This window comes from Ctenopharyngodon idella, chromosome 17 (assembly GCF_019924925.1).
Source record: "Ctenopharyngodon idella isolate HZGC_01 chromosome 17, HZGC01, whole genome shotgun sequence".
Classification (NCBI taxonomy): Eukaryota; Metazoa; Chordata; class Actinopteri; order Cypriniformes; family Xenocyprididae; genus Ctenopharyngodon; species Ctenopharyngodon idella.
In genome coordinates this window covers 19,323,746-19,342,847 of record NC_067236.1, presented here as the reverse complement: position 1 = coordinate 19,342,847, position 19,102 = coordinate 19,323,746, and the positions used below count along the sequence as shown (strand labels likewise).

Sequence of the window (19,102 nt, the reverse complement as noted above, 5' to 3'; positions counted from 1 at the left end):
TAAATCATAACCTTTATTAGTGGTTATTAGACAGTATTTAGATTATTTTGCTATAGTTAGATTCAGAGTCAGATAATATCAAATTTTTATTCATAGAAAAAACTAAATCTCATATGTTTATAAAGTTGTCTTTCCTTTCTATAAATGGCACTTGTTGTGATTATTTTGTCACTTAATGACTGATATTTACATTTTTGCATGTTTGACTAATTTAAATAAATGTTTTTGGAGCCACTGAAAGTCCATCATGATTAAGACATTTTATCAACTTCATTACAATCACATGAGATGAGAGGCTCTCAGAGATAAAACACATTAAACCACATTAAATAATGCAGAAGTCAACTGATTTTGATACTGTTTTCGTGTTTTGCATTTTCAGTAACCAAATATGTTCTACATCTGTGTGCGTGAATTTTAAGCTGTTATATCAAATGATCTCATGTAAATATCTGAATCCTCAGGCGTGCGGACATTCGTTTCATCCTGAAGATGTAAATTTGTTTTCTAAAAGAGGTTCAGTATAGTTTGTGTCACTGATATACGCACATGTTCAAACATGGATTGTAACGCTTAAATCTAACATCACTAATATTCAGCACAATTCAATCCTCCCACAATAACAGACAGTTTCAGTAATGATCATCACAGATATTTGACATTTGTTTTGAGTGATTTCAGTAAAGTTGGCCCTTTTTAGGTTCATAATTTTATGTACATACACAGGACGTTGCCAGAGGGTACATGTAAAAATGCAGTCTACTGTTGCTAAACTGTGGGACATGTTTGATACCAAACAGTGTTATTAAAAGTGCATTAAGCTGCAAAAGAGACACTTTTCTCCGGACGGCTTTCTGTGTGTGGAGCCAAACATGGATATGCAAATTCAAATAAACACAGATGGTTATGTCTTAAATAAACATACACAGTTGAGAGAGAAAACGCTTGTGTAACAGTTTATTAGACCCGTGCAGCTCTTAAAGTGACAGCAGCCTAATAAATCTGCTGCAGTCATTAATGATAATCAAATAACCAATGACAGGAAAATCACTCACTGATCTTGACTGAATAACTTTAGTAGCTTTAATAAGAATGAATATTTAATGTGTACAGTAAGAATATGCAGTGTTATTTTACATTTGATTATTCAGTTTTTTGTTGTAGGCTGTTATCTGAATACCACTGTTAGTACATCGTCCTTAAAAAAACTTAAAACACTCTTTAATTTGTATTTTTGTTATGTTGTACTTTTTTTTTTGTAATTTGTTTGTTCTTATTGTAGTACTATTATTAACTAGTTTTTGCTGAAGTATTGATAATTGTGAAATTTCACTGATATTTAAAATGACTCATCATGAAATAAGATCATATCACCCAATAATCGTGTTAAATAATCATGATTTTATTATTGACCAAAAATAATCATGATTATGATTTTTCCCAAAATAAAGTAGCCTTATTTCCAAACCCGGAAAGTGATTTCAATCAAAGAAATGTATTCCTGTGATCAAAGCTGAATTTTCAGCATCATTACTCCAGTGTCACATGATCCTTCAGAAATCATTCTAATGTTCTGATTTGTTGCTCAAGAAACATTTGAAACAGGTGAAATGCTCAATTCATTCAACTGGATAGAGGAAGTTTATTAGTCACTGTGAATTACAATTATTGAGTCAATAGGTGGTTTTAACTGCAACTACGTGTGTCACACTGAGTCTGTGTTCAATTATCTCATTCACATCTCCAACGCCAGCCTCAGACTCAATTATGAGTTACACTGAACAATCTCACAGCGCCCTCTAGTGTTACACAGGCATATATCACTCTATCATAAATGCATATCAAATACATTACTGTAAACAAACCTGCAATAAGAAACGTAACCATTAATATATTTATATGTGGAAAGACTAAATCAAAATATTGAATATAATGCACAAATTCATGCCGTTATGAGAGCAATAGTAAAAATTATCATTAATGCAGTGTATAACAATATCATTTTTGTTTAGCTATCAGAAATATGGCTTAAAGTATAAAAGTCTAGCGGAAAACTGCATAATTATTTGAAACAAAACCCTTTTTACTTGACATCTTTACAACTACTAGCCTACTGTTCACTGCACAATTCAAACATTCAAAAGTCAGTTAAACAATATATTTCATAACCAGAGTTACAATTACCCTAAACTTACAATACGAGAAAATTTAAAATAGCTTCCAGTGATGATGTTCATGTACGTGTTAAATGAACTTTTGTTTAAAGTGTCTTAAAAGCTAATAATTCCATTTATGATACCATTATGAGTTATATCCCCTCACCGTACAGCATATTAGATACAGATTATTATTGAACACATATTAAACTGTACAGCATATTAAACATGACTAGTATTCTGACACTCTACTGTTGACTTATCAGCTGTCTAAGAGACAACATGGGTTTCTGTCTTAATTATGCTAATTATAAAGATTTTCCACAGCATTAATTCTGGATTGAATGATGGTTGTGGTGGAGCTGGACCTTTCTGGATCATCAGAGAAACGACCTTCTATGTCATTGTGAATGTGGTAGTAATACAGGAAGAGGAAAAACCCTGGAGAAAAAAAATCAGAGACTATTATTTCTGCTAATTCTAACTCCCATTATAACCCCTTATAATTAATTACATTTAAAAAACAAACAATTAAAATCATTAATGAATGAATTTAAATAATTTGCTGAAATCTGTTGGAAAAATAGAGTTTGTGATTGTTTCTTACCCTGAAACGAGTTCAGCACAGTGAAGATGTAATATGAGGGAATGCGCATCACTCCATAACTGAAGAACGCCACAGCCCACGTCAGGCCGAAGAGCAGGAACAAACTCAACACCATCATGAGCTGCTTTCTGAACGTCTTTCTCTTGCCGTCAGGAGCTTTTATGTGTCGGGCTTGGAAAATCTTAGTGACGATCATGATGAAGATTCCTGCCGTGAAGATGAAGACAAAGGTGTAGTAGCCAATGTTCACTATGTAGTGAATTAAAGGATCTGTAATCCAGCACCTATAATTAGAAGAGGGTGAAATATAATTAAGAAGACACTTAAAGTGCCATTATTATGCTTTTTTGGGATATTACTTTTCGTGTATTGTGTAATAAAGCTGTTTGTGATTGTAAAAGCTTTGCAAAGTTTTGAAGATCAAAGATAAATGGAGTTTTTGTCTCCAAAAAAAAAAAAGAAAAAAAAAAGAAGCGATTCTGAATTGCCTGAAACGAGTCGTCAGTAATTCAGTCTCACTTCCTGCTGAACCTACATAGGTTTGTACATAACTAATTTGCATAATGCCCGCCTATGGTCTTCATTGGCTGCCGGTGAACAGCGTCTACTTTGCCCCGCCCTCAAACACTGTAGTTGTATCTGAGACTGGAAGAGTTTGGTTCGTGTTGTTCATGTCGAGAAGATGCTGTTTTCTGCTGCCAAAGCAAATCCACTTTGATGAGATTGATACGAACAGTAACGATGCCGTCGTTTTTAACGTATCACTGTATATCAAGTGCTGAAATTCATATATGATAATGAGGGTTGGGTTTCTGACCAATCACAACAGACTGGGCCATCTGACCAATCAGAGCAGCTCTCAGAAAGGCGGGGTTTAGAGAGACCGAATCCTTGATTGAGATGTTTCAGACACTGAGAAAAGAGCTGATGCTGCAGTGGATATTATGAGAAAATAAAAGTGTTTTTTGACCTTGGATGCAGTGTAACCTGTTGTAGGAGACTCCAAAACAACATGAGGAACTTTTAAAACAATACAATAAGGGCGCTTTAAAGCTTCATTAATTCATGACATCAGAACAACTTACATTCTTGTGGTCTTTCCAGACGTGTTTATAATCAATACTTTATATCCTCCTACAAAAGCAACAGCTACGACTATAGGAGATGGAAGTGCTGAAAACACATGGAGATCAGGTTATTGTGGTTCACTAAGACCAAAAACATCAAAAGAAGCATTTTCATTACTTGAAATAAACTATAACAGGTGTTTTGTTCATGTAACTCACTCCAGCCGAACACGGTGATCTTCCTCACGTAGTTTGTGATGGTGATGTTCTGTCTGATGAGCCATAAGTACATATGAAGAGCTTGAATGAAGAACCAGGTGAATGTAGTCAGCATGGAGTAATGCATGAGCAGTGCTATGAAGACACACGCAGCCTTGACTTCTGTGTTGGCGACGCTCTCGTTTGACAAAAAGGATAAATTCAGGAGAAACAAAGCCACAAACATGTTGATCAAGATCTTCGTGGCCTGATTTGATTTGGCTTTCCTGTTCAAATATAAAAACAACCTGTATTTGTAACATGCATTTATGCATTTAGCAGACACTTTTATCCAAAAGATGAACAAACGCAATTGACCCTTTGCAAAGAGTTACGCTTAGTTACTGTAGCTACGTCTGACAAGCCATGGCGCTCACTAGTCCACCGACATTGATCTACTAACTCTCCTGTCTGCTTTGTTTGTTGGACAAAATGGTGGATTCTGTGTTATGATTGGTCAGATTGCCTGTCAATCAAACTCCCGGCGAAGGGTGAATTGGTCAGAGAACTTAAGGGATAGTTCACCCAAAACTGAAAATTATTCCATGATTTACTCACCATCAAGCCATCTCAGGTATATGACTATCTTCTTTCAGTGAAACAGAGTTATATTAAAAAAATATCCTGGCTCTTCAAAGCTTTATAATGCCAATGAATTTTTTTTTGAAGCCCAAGAAAGCGCACCCATCCATCATAAAAGTAATCCGTACGGCTCCAGGGGGTCAATAAAGGCCTTCTGAAGCGAAGGGATGGATTTTTGTAAGATAAATATCCATTTTTTTATTTTTTTATTTAGTTTATTAGTTTTTATTGCTTTTGGAAGGTGAAAGGGTAACAAAAGTACAACATTGCAATAATAATAATACAGGGTTCCAGATTTCTACAGGCACAGTTGGAATATTAAAGAAAGTACAATACAAGACATTTCACCAAGTGTCAATCTATTCATTTTGAGTTGTTACTGTAATATATGTCCAGAACTCTTCCCAAGGAGACAACCCATCCTCTTTTACACCATTTACTCTATTGAGCATAGATTCGGAAGAAGCAATTTCTATCATTGCACTAGCCCAATCTTTCAGTTCTGGGGCTTTCACTGTCTTCCAGTGTCTCAGAATAAACCTGCTAGCCACTGTAATACATACCGTTATAACAGAAAGTACACACTTAGAAACATTTGGTAATTGAGACTTGTCACCCAGTAAACACAGTTGAGGTGTTAGAGATATTGTGGAGCCATACCAGCAACTTATGGCATCTATAACTTGTTTCCAGAATGGTTTAACTAAGCTACACTCCCAGATACAATGTAAAAAGGTACCCGTTTCCGATAAATATCCATATTTACAACTTTATAAACTATAATAACTGGCTTCCGGTAATGGCCGTACACGAGTCTAGTTCTGGTTGAATAGTGACCTCTGACCCAACGCAAGATGTATTGATGAAAACAGAAGCGTTGAGGATAGAGCAAAACAAAACACCGGTCTTAGGATGAGAATTTTTAAAAAGAGAAATGTCGGAGGAGCTTGAGTTTGTTGCACAGCCCTATTTGTTTGAACCGCGAGAGGCGTCTACTCTCACCTGAGCTTACGCTACTCCTACGTCATACGCCGGAACTCGACTCTCTCGTGAACGAGCGGATGGGCATTACCAAAAGCTATTGATTACGGTTTATAAAGTTATAATTATGGATATTTTTCTTACAAAAATGCATTGCTTCACTTTAGAAGGCCTCTATTAAAGAAGCCATCTTAGATGTATATGACTTTCTTCTTTCTGATGAACACAATCTGAGAAATATTAATAAATATCCTGATGCATCCGAGCTCCGGGGGGTTAATAAAGGCCTTCTGAAGCGAAGCAATGCGTTTGTGTAAAAAAAAAAAAAAAATCCATATTTAACAACATATGAAATAAAATATCTAGCTGCCGCCAGACTGCCTTATGTATTCAACGTACAAAGAAAGTGTAAAACTCTTGCAAAAAGCTTACGCTACGTCCTACGCCTTCCCTATTCAACTTACAGAAAAAGTGTAACTGACGCGATGCCAGTTTACTCTTTCTTCGTAACTTGAATACGGAAGGTGGTCTGGCGGAAGCTAGATATTTTACCCCATAACTTGTTAAATATGGATTTTTTTTTTTTTTCTTTTACACAAACGAATCGCTTCACTTCAGAAGGCCTTTATTAACCCTCCGGAGCCGTGTGGAATATGTTTATGATGGATGGATGTGGATAAAAACACTTTCTTCGGCTCATACTCGTTGGTCCCGTTCACTATCATTATAAAGCTCGGATGCGTCAGGATATTTATTAATATTTCTCCGATTGTGTTCACCAGAAAGAAGAAAGTCATATACACCCAGGATGGCTTGAGGGTAAGTAAAGCTTGGGCTAATTTTCATTTCAAAGTGAACTAATCCTTTTAACCCCCTGGTGCTGGATGGATTTCTTTTTTTGATAAATGGATGCGCTTTTTTGGGCTTAAAAAAAAATGGCACCTTTCACTCCCATTATAAAGCTTGGAAAAGGATATATATTTTTTTAAATATAACTCAGATTGTGTTTGGCTGAAAGAAGAAAGTCATATACACCTAGAAGGTGAGTAAATTATGGGATAATTTTCATTGTTGGGTGAACTATCCCTTTAAAGTAACAAGATGTTAAACTTTAAGATACTCTACCTTAACAGGAAATGCATGAACAGAGCGACGGACAGAAAAAACATGGAGATGCCACAGCCGATGGAAGTGATGAAGCTCAATGAATCCACATACTGTGTGATGTTTCTATTTGCATCTGGAGGAGACTGAGAGATCAGAGAAATATATGTGAACTTATAGACTGCGATATTGATTTCATGGGGTCTTTAAAGGAAACTCTGAGAAGCTTCTCACCATCAGCACTGCAAAGAACGTCAGATGTGAACACGAGCACTTTATGGTGTTATTGTCGATTTTTACAGTCTCACAGCCAGACGTCGTCCATGTAAGATTTCCTTTGAAGAAAGACAGTGAGGAATTAATTATATAAAATGCATTAGGATTGTTGACTGGAACTGATCAATACAGCCATAAATGAATTTACCTTTTCCATCCCAAGAACTGCAGGACGCCTCACCGACCTGTAAGAACGTTTGATTTTTATTTTGCTTTCACAGTGATTGCTCTTTATAATGAAAAATGTTTTGGGGGGAAGAAAAAAAAAAAACTACTTTACCAGATTTTTCTGTTTAAAGAGCATTTCAATATTGTTGGTAAGGTTGGAGATATTGGCCTTCATCGTTATTCCATAAACCTCATTGTTCAAAACACTTTTTAGTTTGATTCTAAATCAGGAAACATGCATAAAGCAAATCAAACATAAAAGTGTGAATACAATAGATAGCTTTTGTTAAAAGAATAGTTCACTGAAAAAATGTCTCGTATGCTGATATATTTTCATTGGAACACAAAAAAATAAGTTTTAGAAATAGAATCTTAAGCTTTTTATACAGATTTGTGTCATGAAAAGAGCTGTGTGTAAATACAATAGAAAAATTCTACTTATTATAATCATTATAACAGAGTATAATGACAGAATTGCAATTATTTTTGGGTGAACTATCCCTTAAACATTCCTTAAAATGCTCAAACAAAGAATTTTTACACTTTTAAGTGCAAGTACCTTGTTTCCCATATTATTGAACCGTAGAACTCCAAGAAACGCATTTCCATTGTTTTCCAAACGTGATTTATTAAAGGCCTCCTTGGAAATCTTTACAGACCAGGAAACGTTTGGGACACTTTGACAATCAACAACCTGTGAAACAAAGAATTAACATTGATTAATGAATAATCCTAGCCTAGGTGGACATGGTAATCATTTTTGAGGCGTTACGTTGACAATGTTCGGATCTGAAGCGTAGCATGTGTCTTTGGTTTCTGTGTTGTTGTCTTGTATTTGGAGAACACCAATAGCGTTCCCTATGGCAAGCCCTGCATCCCTTGTGTTGTTGTTTTTCATCTGCTCCAATAGAATATCCAAATAATCCAAGACGTCCCTGCAAAACCAGTTTAATCACTTGGTATTCTGTAATGGAGTTATTTGAAGTCACTGGAAACTGCACACTTACGATGCTTTGGAGGAATCAACATCTCCATCCTCGTCTTCTAAACCAGCTATAATCATATTATACGTCTTCTCATGTGGTTTAAGATGCCCATTTTCATTCCCTTCAGATGCATCACCGTTTTGACTCTTATTGCAGGTCACACACGTCCATGTTTTGTTCTTTAAACTCAGAATGTATGTGCTTTGTTCCTCTTCAACAGAAATAAACAAGGGATGGATTTCATTTAATTGTAAAATAATTGAAAGTGATTTCATATATCAGGTGTTGCTTATTTATAAATCTATGAACGTCATAGTTTCAGCATTATAATATTTAGATGCTTGTTCATCATAGTTCTCATTTATCAATGACATATAAATTGACTAATACCTTAGTGAATTTTCACTAAAGAAATATGCTGTCAGTTTACATGTTGCACTATATTTATTTTGATATTGAACATTTTGATGGGTGTGAAACTGAAAAATAGTTTATAAATCTTAAGTCACACACTTACCTCTGCATGTGTGATTGTATGAAGCATTTCTACATCTCTCTTCAGGATCAACAGGAGGGATTTCCAAACAATCTCAAGAGACCATGACAAATAATTGAACATAATTATCAAATCCAGGGCCGTGCACACTGCACAGACATTTTGAGGGGCAGTGGCCCAAACCAAATCAGAGGTACTAAGCGGGGGTGGCGGGTGCTTGTTAAAGGGCATATTGCAGGTTAGAGCTTCAGAATAGAAAAATAATGTAGGAACTAGATTTTCTTTAAAATATACCTATAAATACGCTACTGAGGCTACTGGAGTTTTTTTTTTGTGAGAAAATTTTACTTCCACATCTGAAAAATGCCAAACCGGAAGTGACATTATGGGAGGGACTGCAGTCAATTTAAACAATAGGAAAACAATGGATCACAATGACAGTTTGTAAGCTGAGGAAATTGTAAATGTTTTTTCATACTCGTATTACGGACCACAGCCATAGAATTTGCCTGCTATGTGGCCAAGAGAGCAGGGACAGAACAACGGTCAGAGGAGACACATTGAGTTGTGTGTGAGGAGAACCAGTGCAGAACAGGGCAGCTCATAGATGTTAGCTAACGGTATGTAACACTGTGCTATCCACACATCTGATCCACACATAGGCAGCAATGACATTGCACCTTTTGAGGTCCAGAAAGGTACTAAAGGCGTTCTTAAAACCATTGACGTGACTGCAGTGGTTCAACCTTAATATTATGAAGCAACGAGAATACTTTTTGTGCACAAAAACAAAACAAATAACGATCACAATATTGTACAGATTATTATTATTATTAGGGCTGGGTATTGACACAAAAAAGATCTAGGTTGCGTCAGAATGCATTTTCTGCACTGCTTTTCCATTTTTTTATTTTTTTTTTTTTTAACAAGCGCTAGATGGACATCTTTGACCACTGCACTCTCGTCTCAAAAGAGCTGCATGATTAGAAAGCCATGTAAAGTTAAAGAAGTTCAACTTTTAAAAAAACAAGTCTCGAGACTTTGTGGGTTTTTTCTATTCTACTGCATCTCATGTTTTTAAACACAAAGTACTCTGTGTGATCGGCGCTTTGGCTCTTTGTATTAAGCTCTGCAAAAATTCATGATGCTGTTTTGTTCATAACTGTTTAGACAATTTACGAAATCATATATGGTTTATAAACTTCAGTTTAAACGATATGCACTTTTTTTTGTACAGACAGTCATGTTATTTCATTGCTTTGAATAAACAGTTTAATGTAGTGTGGGAGGGGCTCTAGCCAGGTGCACTTAGGACACTCCAAATCTTCTTTTGCTTGTTTAATGAAGTTAAAAATGGTCAGCGTGCCAGTGTGAGGCGGTTATGTGTGCGCACTTTGAGTGTGCCTGAGTGTCTTAGAGAGCGTGTTTTAAAAACACTTGAATGTTTAAACTGGTAAGACTTAAAAAGATGCTAATTATAAACTCTAGTGACGATGCAACACTGCCCCGCAAGTGTGACCATTTTGACACGCCATCTGTGAATTCACTTCTCACAGAAAGTTCTCAAATGACTGATTTGTCAAAAGTTATTTGATATTTAAAGATGTATGAAGTGTATCTAACCTTTGGCATTATAATTATTTTACCCGTGCCAAAAGAGACTGAGACGGCACCGCTGCAAGCATGTCACGCCAAACCTTTCACGATCTGTGCGCAACTTTTTGCGTCGTCAGCATGAGATTGATTTCTGAGATCGGCAAATTGAGAGAATGCCGATTATCGGCCGATAGCGATTGGTAGTAGGGCTGTCGCGGTTAAGGAATTTCCCTTGTGGTTTTTTTGAGTGGCTCAATAGCGTGATATGCAGTTTTACTGCCGTGTGTGTGTGTGTGTGTGTGTATATGTGTAACGAGGCTTGCTAAGACAGAGATTTCGCTATCCTTGGACACGACAACATTTTTTTCACCTTTGTCCCGGCCTGAAGGACAGACGCACGCGCTCAGTCGATCTCTCTCACATTCACTGTCTGTTTAGGCTTGTTTAGTGCAAATCTACGGAGCTTCTTTACAAATCTCCATGGTACACATTATGCTATTATTATTAAGTTATTTAATATTTAGTACACATGCATGAAGTGTAAAACGAGAAGGACATAATCTTTCAAAAAATAGAAAACATGCAAATATCGTGGTTGCTGCGGTATTTGCAGTCCTCTGCGGTTGGCTCGTCAATAGCGCGGTATTACGATATTGCGGTTATCGTGACAGCCCTAATCGGTAGCCGATCAATCGGCGCACCCCTAAGAAAACAAAGAACAAGCGTGGGATGAGGTCAGAAACACATCTGATGATGACACGGCTTAGATGTCATTGGTCAGAATCTCTGAGAATGATGTGCACTGCGTATTTACAATATTCAGTTTATTCAGACAGTTATCTAAAATAGTCTGTTATTGTTCAATGATCTGCTCTTCTAAACTCAAACTCAGTGCTTGCATGAACAGCATTACTTCAAACAACTGAACATACAAACTTTATCCAAACTTTGTGGTGTGGGTGTGTTAGGGTCATGAAAAACATGAATTTGTGAAAAGTACATTTATATTTATGTGGTGTGTGTGAGGGTTGTTGTGGATTTGGACCTTGGAAAGAAAAAAAAAGCAACAAAACTAAAATCTTCAACACTAACACTGCGTCTGTTGTAGGATGACACGCACCTAGTTGATTCAACTCAAACGGTGCCAGACAATGATCATTTGGGAATATCCACAGCTTTATGCCTGCAAACGTCTCATTCATTCTGACTTCACATTGATCCCTGTTGTTTGTTATGTTGAAACTGTATGTTTTACACTGTCCTGAAATCAGAGAGAACATTTTACATTTGTTGAAAAAAATACTCTTTAAAGAGCTTTGAACTCAAGAATGGTTTATAAATAAAAAATCACAGGTTTTACCCTGGGATGAGATGTTTAGTGTGACGTTCATGTGAGAATTCTCATCAAGTGTACCATAAGGTGATAGACATGTCAGATTTGTAGCTGGAAGAAAGTTTGTCATTCGTCACAAGTGATTTCAGACAGTAAATATGTAATATTCACACCTAGTCATAGTTACCAGTTTTACATCTACCTTCATCTGCTGGGATACTTGTTTTCCAGAAGCATGTATCTGTCGAACTGACTTGGATTTTCAGTATTTTTGAACAGGCTGCACAAAAACAACATATAAGGATATTATGTAATGTTATGTAATGTATAACATGGTATAAAACTTTATTTTAGATTTCAAAATTTAGAAATTTCAAGTCATCTTTTTTTTTTTTTAAATCATGTTATTTTTTGTTCACATATAAATTTGTTTTCTAATGTGCACCAAACAACATATTCACTGGCATTTATAGCATGGTCTGTCTGAATACTTAATTTGAAGTAATTAACCAGCTTATTAGAGAGAGAGAGACGCTGAACAGACCCAGGTAATTCACACGCGCATCTCTCTCTCTCTCTCTCTCTCTCTCTCTCTCTCGATAATTAATTCAAATCAATGCTGTAATTTATTGACTGAAATAAATGTAATCTTACGCACTACATCTCTGTGTCTGATTCAAAGCGGGCAGAATACTTGATCTAACGAGCCGTAACTGACGAACATAACCGTCATTTTTACACTTCATGTCAAATATTGCACTGCAAACATCAATAACCGGTTTAACTTCTCAATGATGGCAAATGACCATGGTATAAATGGGATAATCCATTGCCAGCTGTGCATTAAATGATTTGAATGCACTCTACTTTGTCGGGCGTTTTTTTTCCCCCTCCACATTGTGCATTAAAATACATATTTCTCTTTAATGTAATAAATTCGTTTTTTAAAAGCAACATACTTATCTGGCATGAAGCACAACAGACGATCATCAGCCACAGCAAATTCTGATTTTGTCGAGACATAATTCCCAAAAACAGCCTGATAGAGACACGAGTGGAATTTTGTTTTCTACAGGCACTGAAAATAAATCTTAAATCTTGAACCATTTTCTTACATTCTTGAGATGAAAAGTCCACAGTCCAAGAGGAGAGAGGAGAGTTTCATCCGTTCACACGTGAAGCTGTGCGATTATGATACGCAGGTCAGAGCCCCTGGAACAATGACATACGCTTCATTTGCAGACATGCAAATCATGATTATTTGGGCTTTAACGTTCATTTACATTCAAGTCTAGTTTATCAAGTCATATTTGTTTACAGAGAGCAATGTAAGTGTACAATTATATTTAACAAAATTAACAAGATTCCAAAGTATAACCTTTATTAGTGGTTATTCAGTAATTAGATTATTTTGCAATAGTTCGATTCTCATACAGAAAATGTCAAGTTTAACCACTATTCATAGAACAAAATTTTATCTGATATGTTTATAAAGTTTTTGTCTTTCTTTCCTTTCTATAAATGGCACTTGCTGTGATATTTTGTCACTTAATGACTGATAATTACATTTTTACACGTTTGACTAATTTGAAATGTTTTTGGAGCCACTGAAAGTCCATCATGATTAAGACATTTTATTAGCTTCATTACAATCACATGAGAGGCTCTCAGAGATATAACACATTAAACCACATTAAATAATGCAGAAGTTGTTAGCTGAATTTCACACTGTGTTTTCGTGTTTTGCATTTTCAGTAACCAAATATGTTCTTCATCCGTGTGTGAGAATTTTAAGCAGTTATATGATCAAGCAAATATCTGAATCCACAGGTGTGTGACTTTAGTTTCATCCTGAAGATGCAAATTTGTTTTCTAAAAGAGGTTCAGTATAGTTTGTGTCTCTGACACGCATATGCTCAAACATGGAGTATAATGCTCAATAAATCTAACATCACTAATATTGAGCACAATTCAATCCTCCCACAATAACAGACGGTTTCAGTAATGATCATCACAGATGTCTTTTATTTAGAGTGATTTTAGTAAAGTTGGCCCTTTTTAGGATCATAATTTTATGTACATACACAGGGCCGTTGCCAGAGGGGAGAAAGACGGTGATGATTCTCGGGGATTCTGCGTTTTCAATCCCTCCAACTCGGGCTGTGTGATTAATCCTAATTGGTTTTCTGTTTTGAGTTTGGCTTCCAATGATTATGAAAAAGATAGTTGAGGTAAAATGATTGTGCCTCTGCCGCATTCTGTCCAGCACACCTTCTATTCCTTCACAGCGGTGTGCTTTCGTTCCTCCCTGAAAGCCTAAACTTAACATCCAAATCAGCCAATGTAAGTAAATGTAAAAATTTTGGGTCGGACGGTTCAGATTTCTCACGGTTCGGTTTGTATCACGGTTTTAGTGTCACGGTTTCGGTACGGTTCAGTATGTGCTATGTTCAGTAAAAAAATAGGACAATTGTCAAATAAAGATATAGAAAATAAAAACAAATAATAACTACAAGAAACAGCACAAATAAATACATGAGAGCTAAGATACAAATAAAATAAACAATGCTTTACACAACAGCTTTCAGGTACAGAAATTGAATAAAGTAATCAAATATAAAATAACACTGCATATACATTTCTTTGAATAGTTAAATAAGGATGAAACATTATTGAAGTTACAAAAGTTCTCAGTACACTGATACTGATTCGTGACATGCGTTGTCTGTCTCGTTTTTCTCCTAAGACATAACCTACTATGTTTGTTAGGTGTTAGGATACTCGCTAAGATGGGCACGTTGACATAATTTTTGTGTGAATTTGTCTGTTTAGGTGCAAGACTTGAAAGAGAATTTGCGCGAGAGTATTTAAGCGCTGTGAGCGGCTCTCCATGTACGCGCTTCGGATGACCACACACACACACACACACACACACACACACACTTGCGCACTATCAACACCCGGTGATGACGGCGTAAATGACTGCTCATAGAGCATACGGCACGTCATTGAACATTTGTTTACAGTGACTGTTTTGTCCATGTTCTTTTGATCATCGCTGTTGTAACATATTGGGAAACTAGAATGCATATCCATCGACTGAAACATACATTAGCCGAATCCATTTGTCTGTTTTGCACGTTGTTTTCAACAAACCATGCGTCGTCAGATTTGGGATGAACCGCGGTGCAAGCTCGTGCCGAACCGTGGGTGGAGAACCAAACGGTTTGATTTTTTTTTTAAAATAAATAGCGAACCGTCCCACCCCTAGTAAAAATGCAGTCTACTGTTGCTAAACTGTGGGACATGTTTGATGCCAAACATTGTTATTAAAAGTGCACTAGGCCACAAAAGAGACATTTTTCTCCTTTCTGTGTGCGGAGCAGAACGTGAATAAGCAAATGGGCTTCGCATATGTGCCTATATCAAAATGCATTTTTGGCGAGTATTCACATAAACACAGTGGGTTATGTCTGAAGTAAACATACACAGTTGAGGAAGAAAACGCATGTGTAACAGTTTATTAGATCTGTGTTGCTCTTAAAGTGACAGCAGCTAATAAATCTGCTGCAGTCATTAATGATAATCAAATAACCAGTGACAAAGGAAAATCACTTGCTGATCTTGACTGAGTAATTTTAGTAGCTTTAATAAGAATTAATATTTCATGTGTACAGTAAGAATATGCAGTGTTATTTTACATTTGATTATTCAGTTTTTTTTTGTTGTAGGCTGTTACTTATCTGAATACCACTGTTAGTACATCGTCCTTAAAAAACTTAAAACACTCTTTAATTTGTAGTTTTGTTCCGTTGTATTTCTTTTTTTTTAATTAGTTTTTTTGTTCTTATTGTATTACTGTCTATTTAGTTTTTGCTGTGAAGTATTGATAATTGTGAAATTTTACTAATATTGACTCATCATGAAATAGGATCATATCACCCAATAATCGTGTTAAATAATCATGATTTTATTACTGAACAAAAATAATCGTGATTATGATTTTTCCCAAAATAAAGTAGCCTTACTTCCAAACCCAGAAAGTGATTTCAATCGAAGAAATTTATTCCTGTGATCAAAGCTGAATTTTCAGCATCATTACTCCAGTCTTCAGTGTCACATGATCCTTCAGAAATCATTCTGATATGATGATTTGCTGCTCATGAAACATTTCTGATTATTATCAATGTTGAAAACAGTTGTTGCGTCATATTTTTGTGGAATCTGATGCATGTTTTTTTGGGATTCTTTGAATAGAAAGCTCAAAAGAACAGCATTTATTAGCAGCGTGAGTTTTACTGGAAGTGTCATAAAAACATGGCAAGTTATTTGTGTTCCTCAGTGAACAAAAAATCATACACAACATTAAATCTGAAATCAACAGGTGAAATGCTCAACTCATTCAACTGGATAGAGGAAGTTTATTAGTATTGAGTCAATAGATGGTTGTAATTGCAACTACATGTGTCGCACTGAGTCTGTGTTCAGTAATCTCTTCACATCTCCAACTCCAGCCTCAGACTCAATTATGAGTTACACTGAACAATCTCACAGCGCCCTCTAGTGTTACACAAGCCTATATCACTCTATCATAAATGCATATCAAATACATCACTGTAAACAAACCTGCAATAAGAAACGTAACCATTAATATATTTATATGTAGAAAGACTAAATCAAAATATTGAATATAATGCACAAATTCATGCCGTTATGAGAGCAATAATAAAATTATCATTAATTCACTAAATAAAAGAAACAATATCATTTTTGTTTAGCTGTCAGAAATAAGGCTGAAAACAAAAATCTAGAGGAAAAACTGCATTATTATTTGAATCAAAACCCTTTTTACTTGACATCTTTACAAGTAATAGCCTACATTTAAGAAATTGTTAACTGCACAATTTAAGCATTTAAATGTCAGTCAAACAATATATATTTCATAACTACGGTTACAGTTACCGTAAACTTACAATACGAGAAAATTTTATGACTTGTAAGTATCTTCCAGTGATGTTCATGTACGTGTTAAACTTGTTTAAATTTGTCTTAAAAGCTAATGATCCCACTTATGATCCCATTATGAGTTATATCCCCTCACCGTACAGCATATTAGACAGATTATTATTGAATACACATATTAAACTGTACAGCATATTAAACACGACTAGTATTCAGACACTCTACTGTTGACTTATCAGCTGTCTAAGAAACAACATGTGTTTCTGTCTTAATTAGGGTCATCATAGACGTTTTCCACTGCATTATTTCTGGATTGAACAATGGTTGTGGTGGAGCTGGACCTTTCTGGATCATCAGAGAAGCGACCTTCTATGTCTTTGTGAATGTGGTAGTAATACAGGAAGAGGAAAAACCCTGGGAAAAATCAGAGAAAATTATTTCTACTAACTCTCATTATAACCCCTTATAATTAATTATATATTTTTTAAAAATTATGAACAAATTAATAGAAAATAGATCAATTAAAAATCATTAATTAATGAATTCACATAATTTGCTGAAATCTGCTGGAAAAAATAGAAGCATTCTACTAAACCAAATGTAATGATGTATGTGATTGTTTCTCACCCTGAAATGAGTTCAGCACAGTGAAGATGTAATATGAGGGAATGCGCATCACTCCATAACTGAAGAACGCCACAGCCCACGTCAGGCCGAAGAGCAGGAACAAACTCAACACCATCATGAGCTGCTTTCTGAACGTCTTTCTCTTGCCGTCAGGCACTCTCACGCGTTGGGCTTGGACAATCTTAGTGACGATCATGATGAAGATTCCTGCCGTGAAGACGAAAACTAAAGCGTAGTAGCCAATGTTCACTATGTAGTGAATTAAAGGATCTGTAATCCAGCACCTATAATTAGAAGAGGGTGAAATATAATTAAGACAATCAGAAGACAATTAAAGTGCCCTGTTATGCTTTTTGGGATATTACTTTTCATGTAGTGTGTAATAGAGCTGTTTGTAAATTAGGATTGCACAATTAATCGAATTTCTAATCGCAATTACAATTACAGATGCAATGATTTTGTAACTGCCCAAAGGCGCGATTACTAAAAAAAAAAAGTCCACTTACATTATTCTGCATGCTTAAGTGGTGTGTTTAGAGCATGTTACATTGCGAAGCGAATCACAACTTCACACTTCAGAGTGTAAAAGGTCTAACCCAGCACAAAAGGAACTACCAGTGACGTAAGTGTACACTGATTGGCCGAACACATGCAAAATACCAGCACCCACCATTTTTTGAGTACACAGCCTATATATTAACTCCATGAACTAACTCTACAACCATGGAAAACAGTGATAGATGGACCTTTCAACCTTACGCTAAGGAGAAAATCCAGTGCAGAGAGAAGTTCAGTTCATGCACGCTTGATCCGCTTGATCTGCCGCTGAGGCGCTACAATAATCTGTCACGTGCTGTATTAAAGTGTGACATCTATTGTTTGAATTTTGTTATAAAATAAACTGAATATGAAAGTTGAGACTTTCTTTTTTTATTAAAACCAGCACAGATTATTGCGATTACTGGATATGTTCTGATATACGGTAAGCCTGAAACAGATCACAGCAATATAAAAAGCAAATTCATATTCATATGATTTAATATGAAGCGTCCATAACGGTCATGTCTGTAATGTATTATTATGGTTGTTCAGAGCAAAGTAGTGAGATGAATTGTTGATCCTAATAAGCATAAACATAATTTAGCTTTATATATAAAGTTTCAAGTTATTTGTATTTATAATTGTTATATGACACAAACTTAATCTTTAAAACGTTACGGACGTGACAGAGCACTGAAGCGTCCTGACCTCTTTATTTCAGCCCTTATAAATTCATCAGGGAGTGCTGTTATGACACAATAAGTGTATTTATTTCTCAGGCATGCCTCCATCTTTCTGCACAATGCTGACTGCTTAAAGTTTAAAAAGGGGGTCTTTGATCCCTTTTTTGAACGCATGAAATATGGTTGGTTGAAAATTTAATTCTAGCATTAATTAATTGCCTGAATCATAATCGTGGACTGTTCGTTGTTGGCCAGCGAAGAACTGGCCCCCCGACTGAGCCTGGTTTCTCCCAAGGTTTTTTCTTCATTTTTGTCATCTGTTGGAGTTTGGGTTCTTTGCCGCTGTCGCCTTTTGGCTTGCTTAGTTGGGGACACTTGATATTCAACAATATTACTGATCTGCCTGCATTGACACCATTATATGTGAACTGAACTGAGCTGGACGATGACATCATTGTTTTCTGCAGAGCTGATGTATAGATGAATTAACTGAATTAATAACTATTGATTTTTACAAAGGAATGAATCAATACTGAATTTACTTAAGCTGGACAATGACACCATTTTCTTTCAGAGCTGCTGTGCGGCCAAAATTTGCCAGTTATCACTGTAAAGCTGCTTTGACAAAATCTGCATTGTAAAAAGCGCTATATATAAAGGTGACTTGACTTGACATTGTT

General features: G+C 35.8%; 1 protein-coding gene and 2 long non-coding RNA genes across 28 annotated transcripts in view; 1 reads left to right on the top strand and 2 right to left on the bottom strand.

Annotated features, from left to right (window-relative positions):
- The window catches only part of LOC127498769 (uncharacterized), a 102,410-nt gene that overhangs the window by 12,712 nt on the left and 70,596 nt on the right, over positions 1–19,102 (top strand). The window lies entirely within an intron of this gene.
- LOC127498765 (adhesion G-protein coupled receptor G2-like) overlaps positions 1,614–19,102 on the bottom strand; it is a 210,597-nt gene continuing 193,108 nt past the window's right edge. For 22 of the 26 annotated variants that reach the window (XR_007925969.1, XR_007925965.1, XM_051868478.1 and 19 more), the window contains 2 exons: positions 17,200–17,483; positions 16,012–16,986 (listed from right to left, as the gene is read on the bottom strand). Coding sequence is in view for 23 of the 26 variants with exons in the window: in XM_051868478.1 (XP_051724438.1) it covers positions 16,841–16,986; positions 17,200–17,483 (430 nt within the window). In the remaining 3 variants the exon portion in view is untranslated. Of the gene's footprint in view, positions 2,598–2,763; positions 3,048–3,848; positions 3,937–16,011; positions 16,987–17,199; positions 17,484–19,102 lie in introns of those variants that run through there. The other 4 variants (XR_007925967.1, XM_051868483.1, XM_051868467.1 and 1 more) reach the window with 2 other exon arrangements.
- Positions 6,785–7,422, bottom strand: LOC127498772 (uncharacterized). Its single transcript, XR_007925973.1, has 4 exons — positions 7,312–7,422; positions 7,180–7,216; positions 6,990–7,090; positions 6,785–6,901 (listed from the first exon to the last, which is right to left on the bottom strand). It is a non-coding gene; the product is annotated as an uncharacterized LOC127498772 (long non-coding RNA).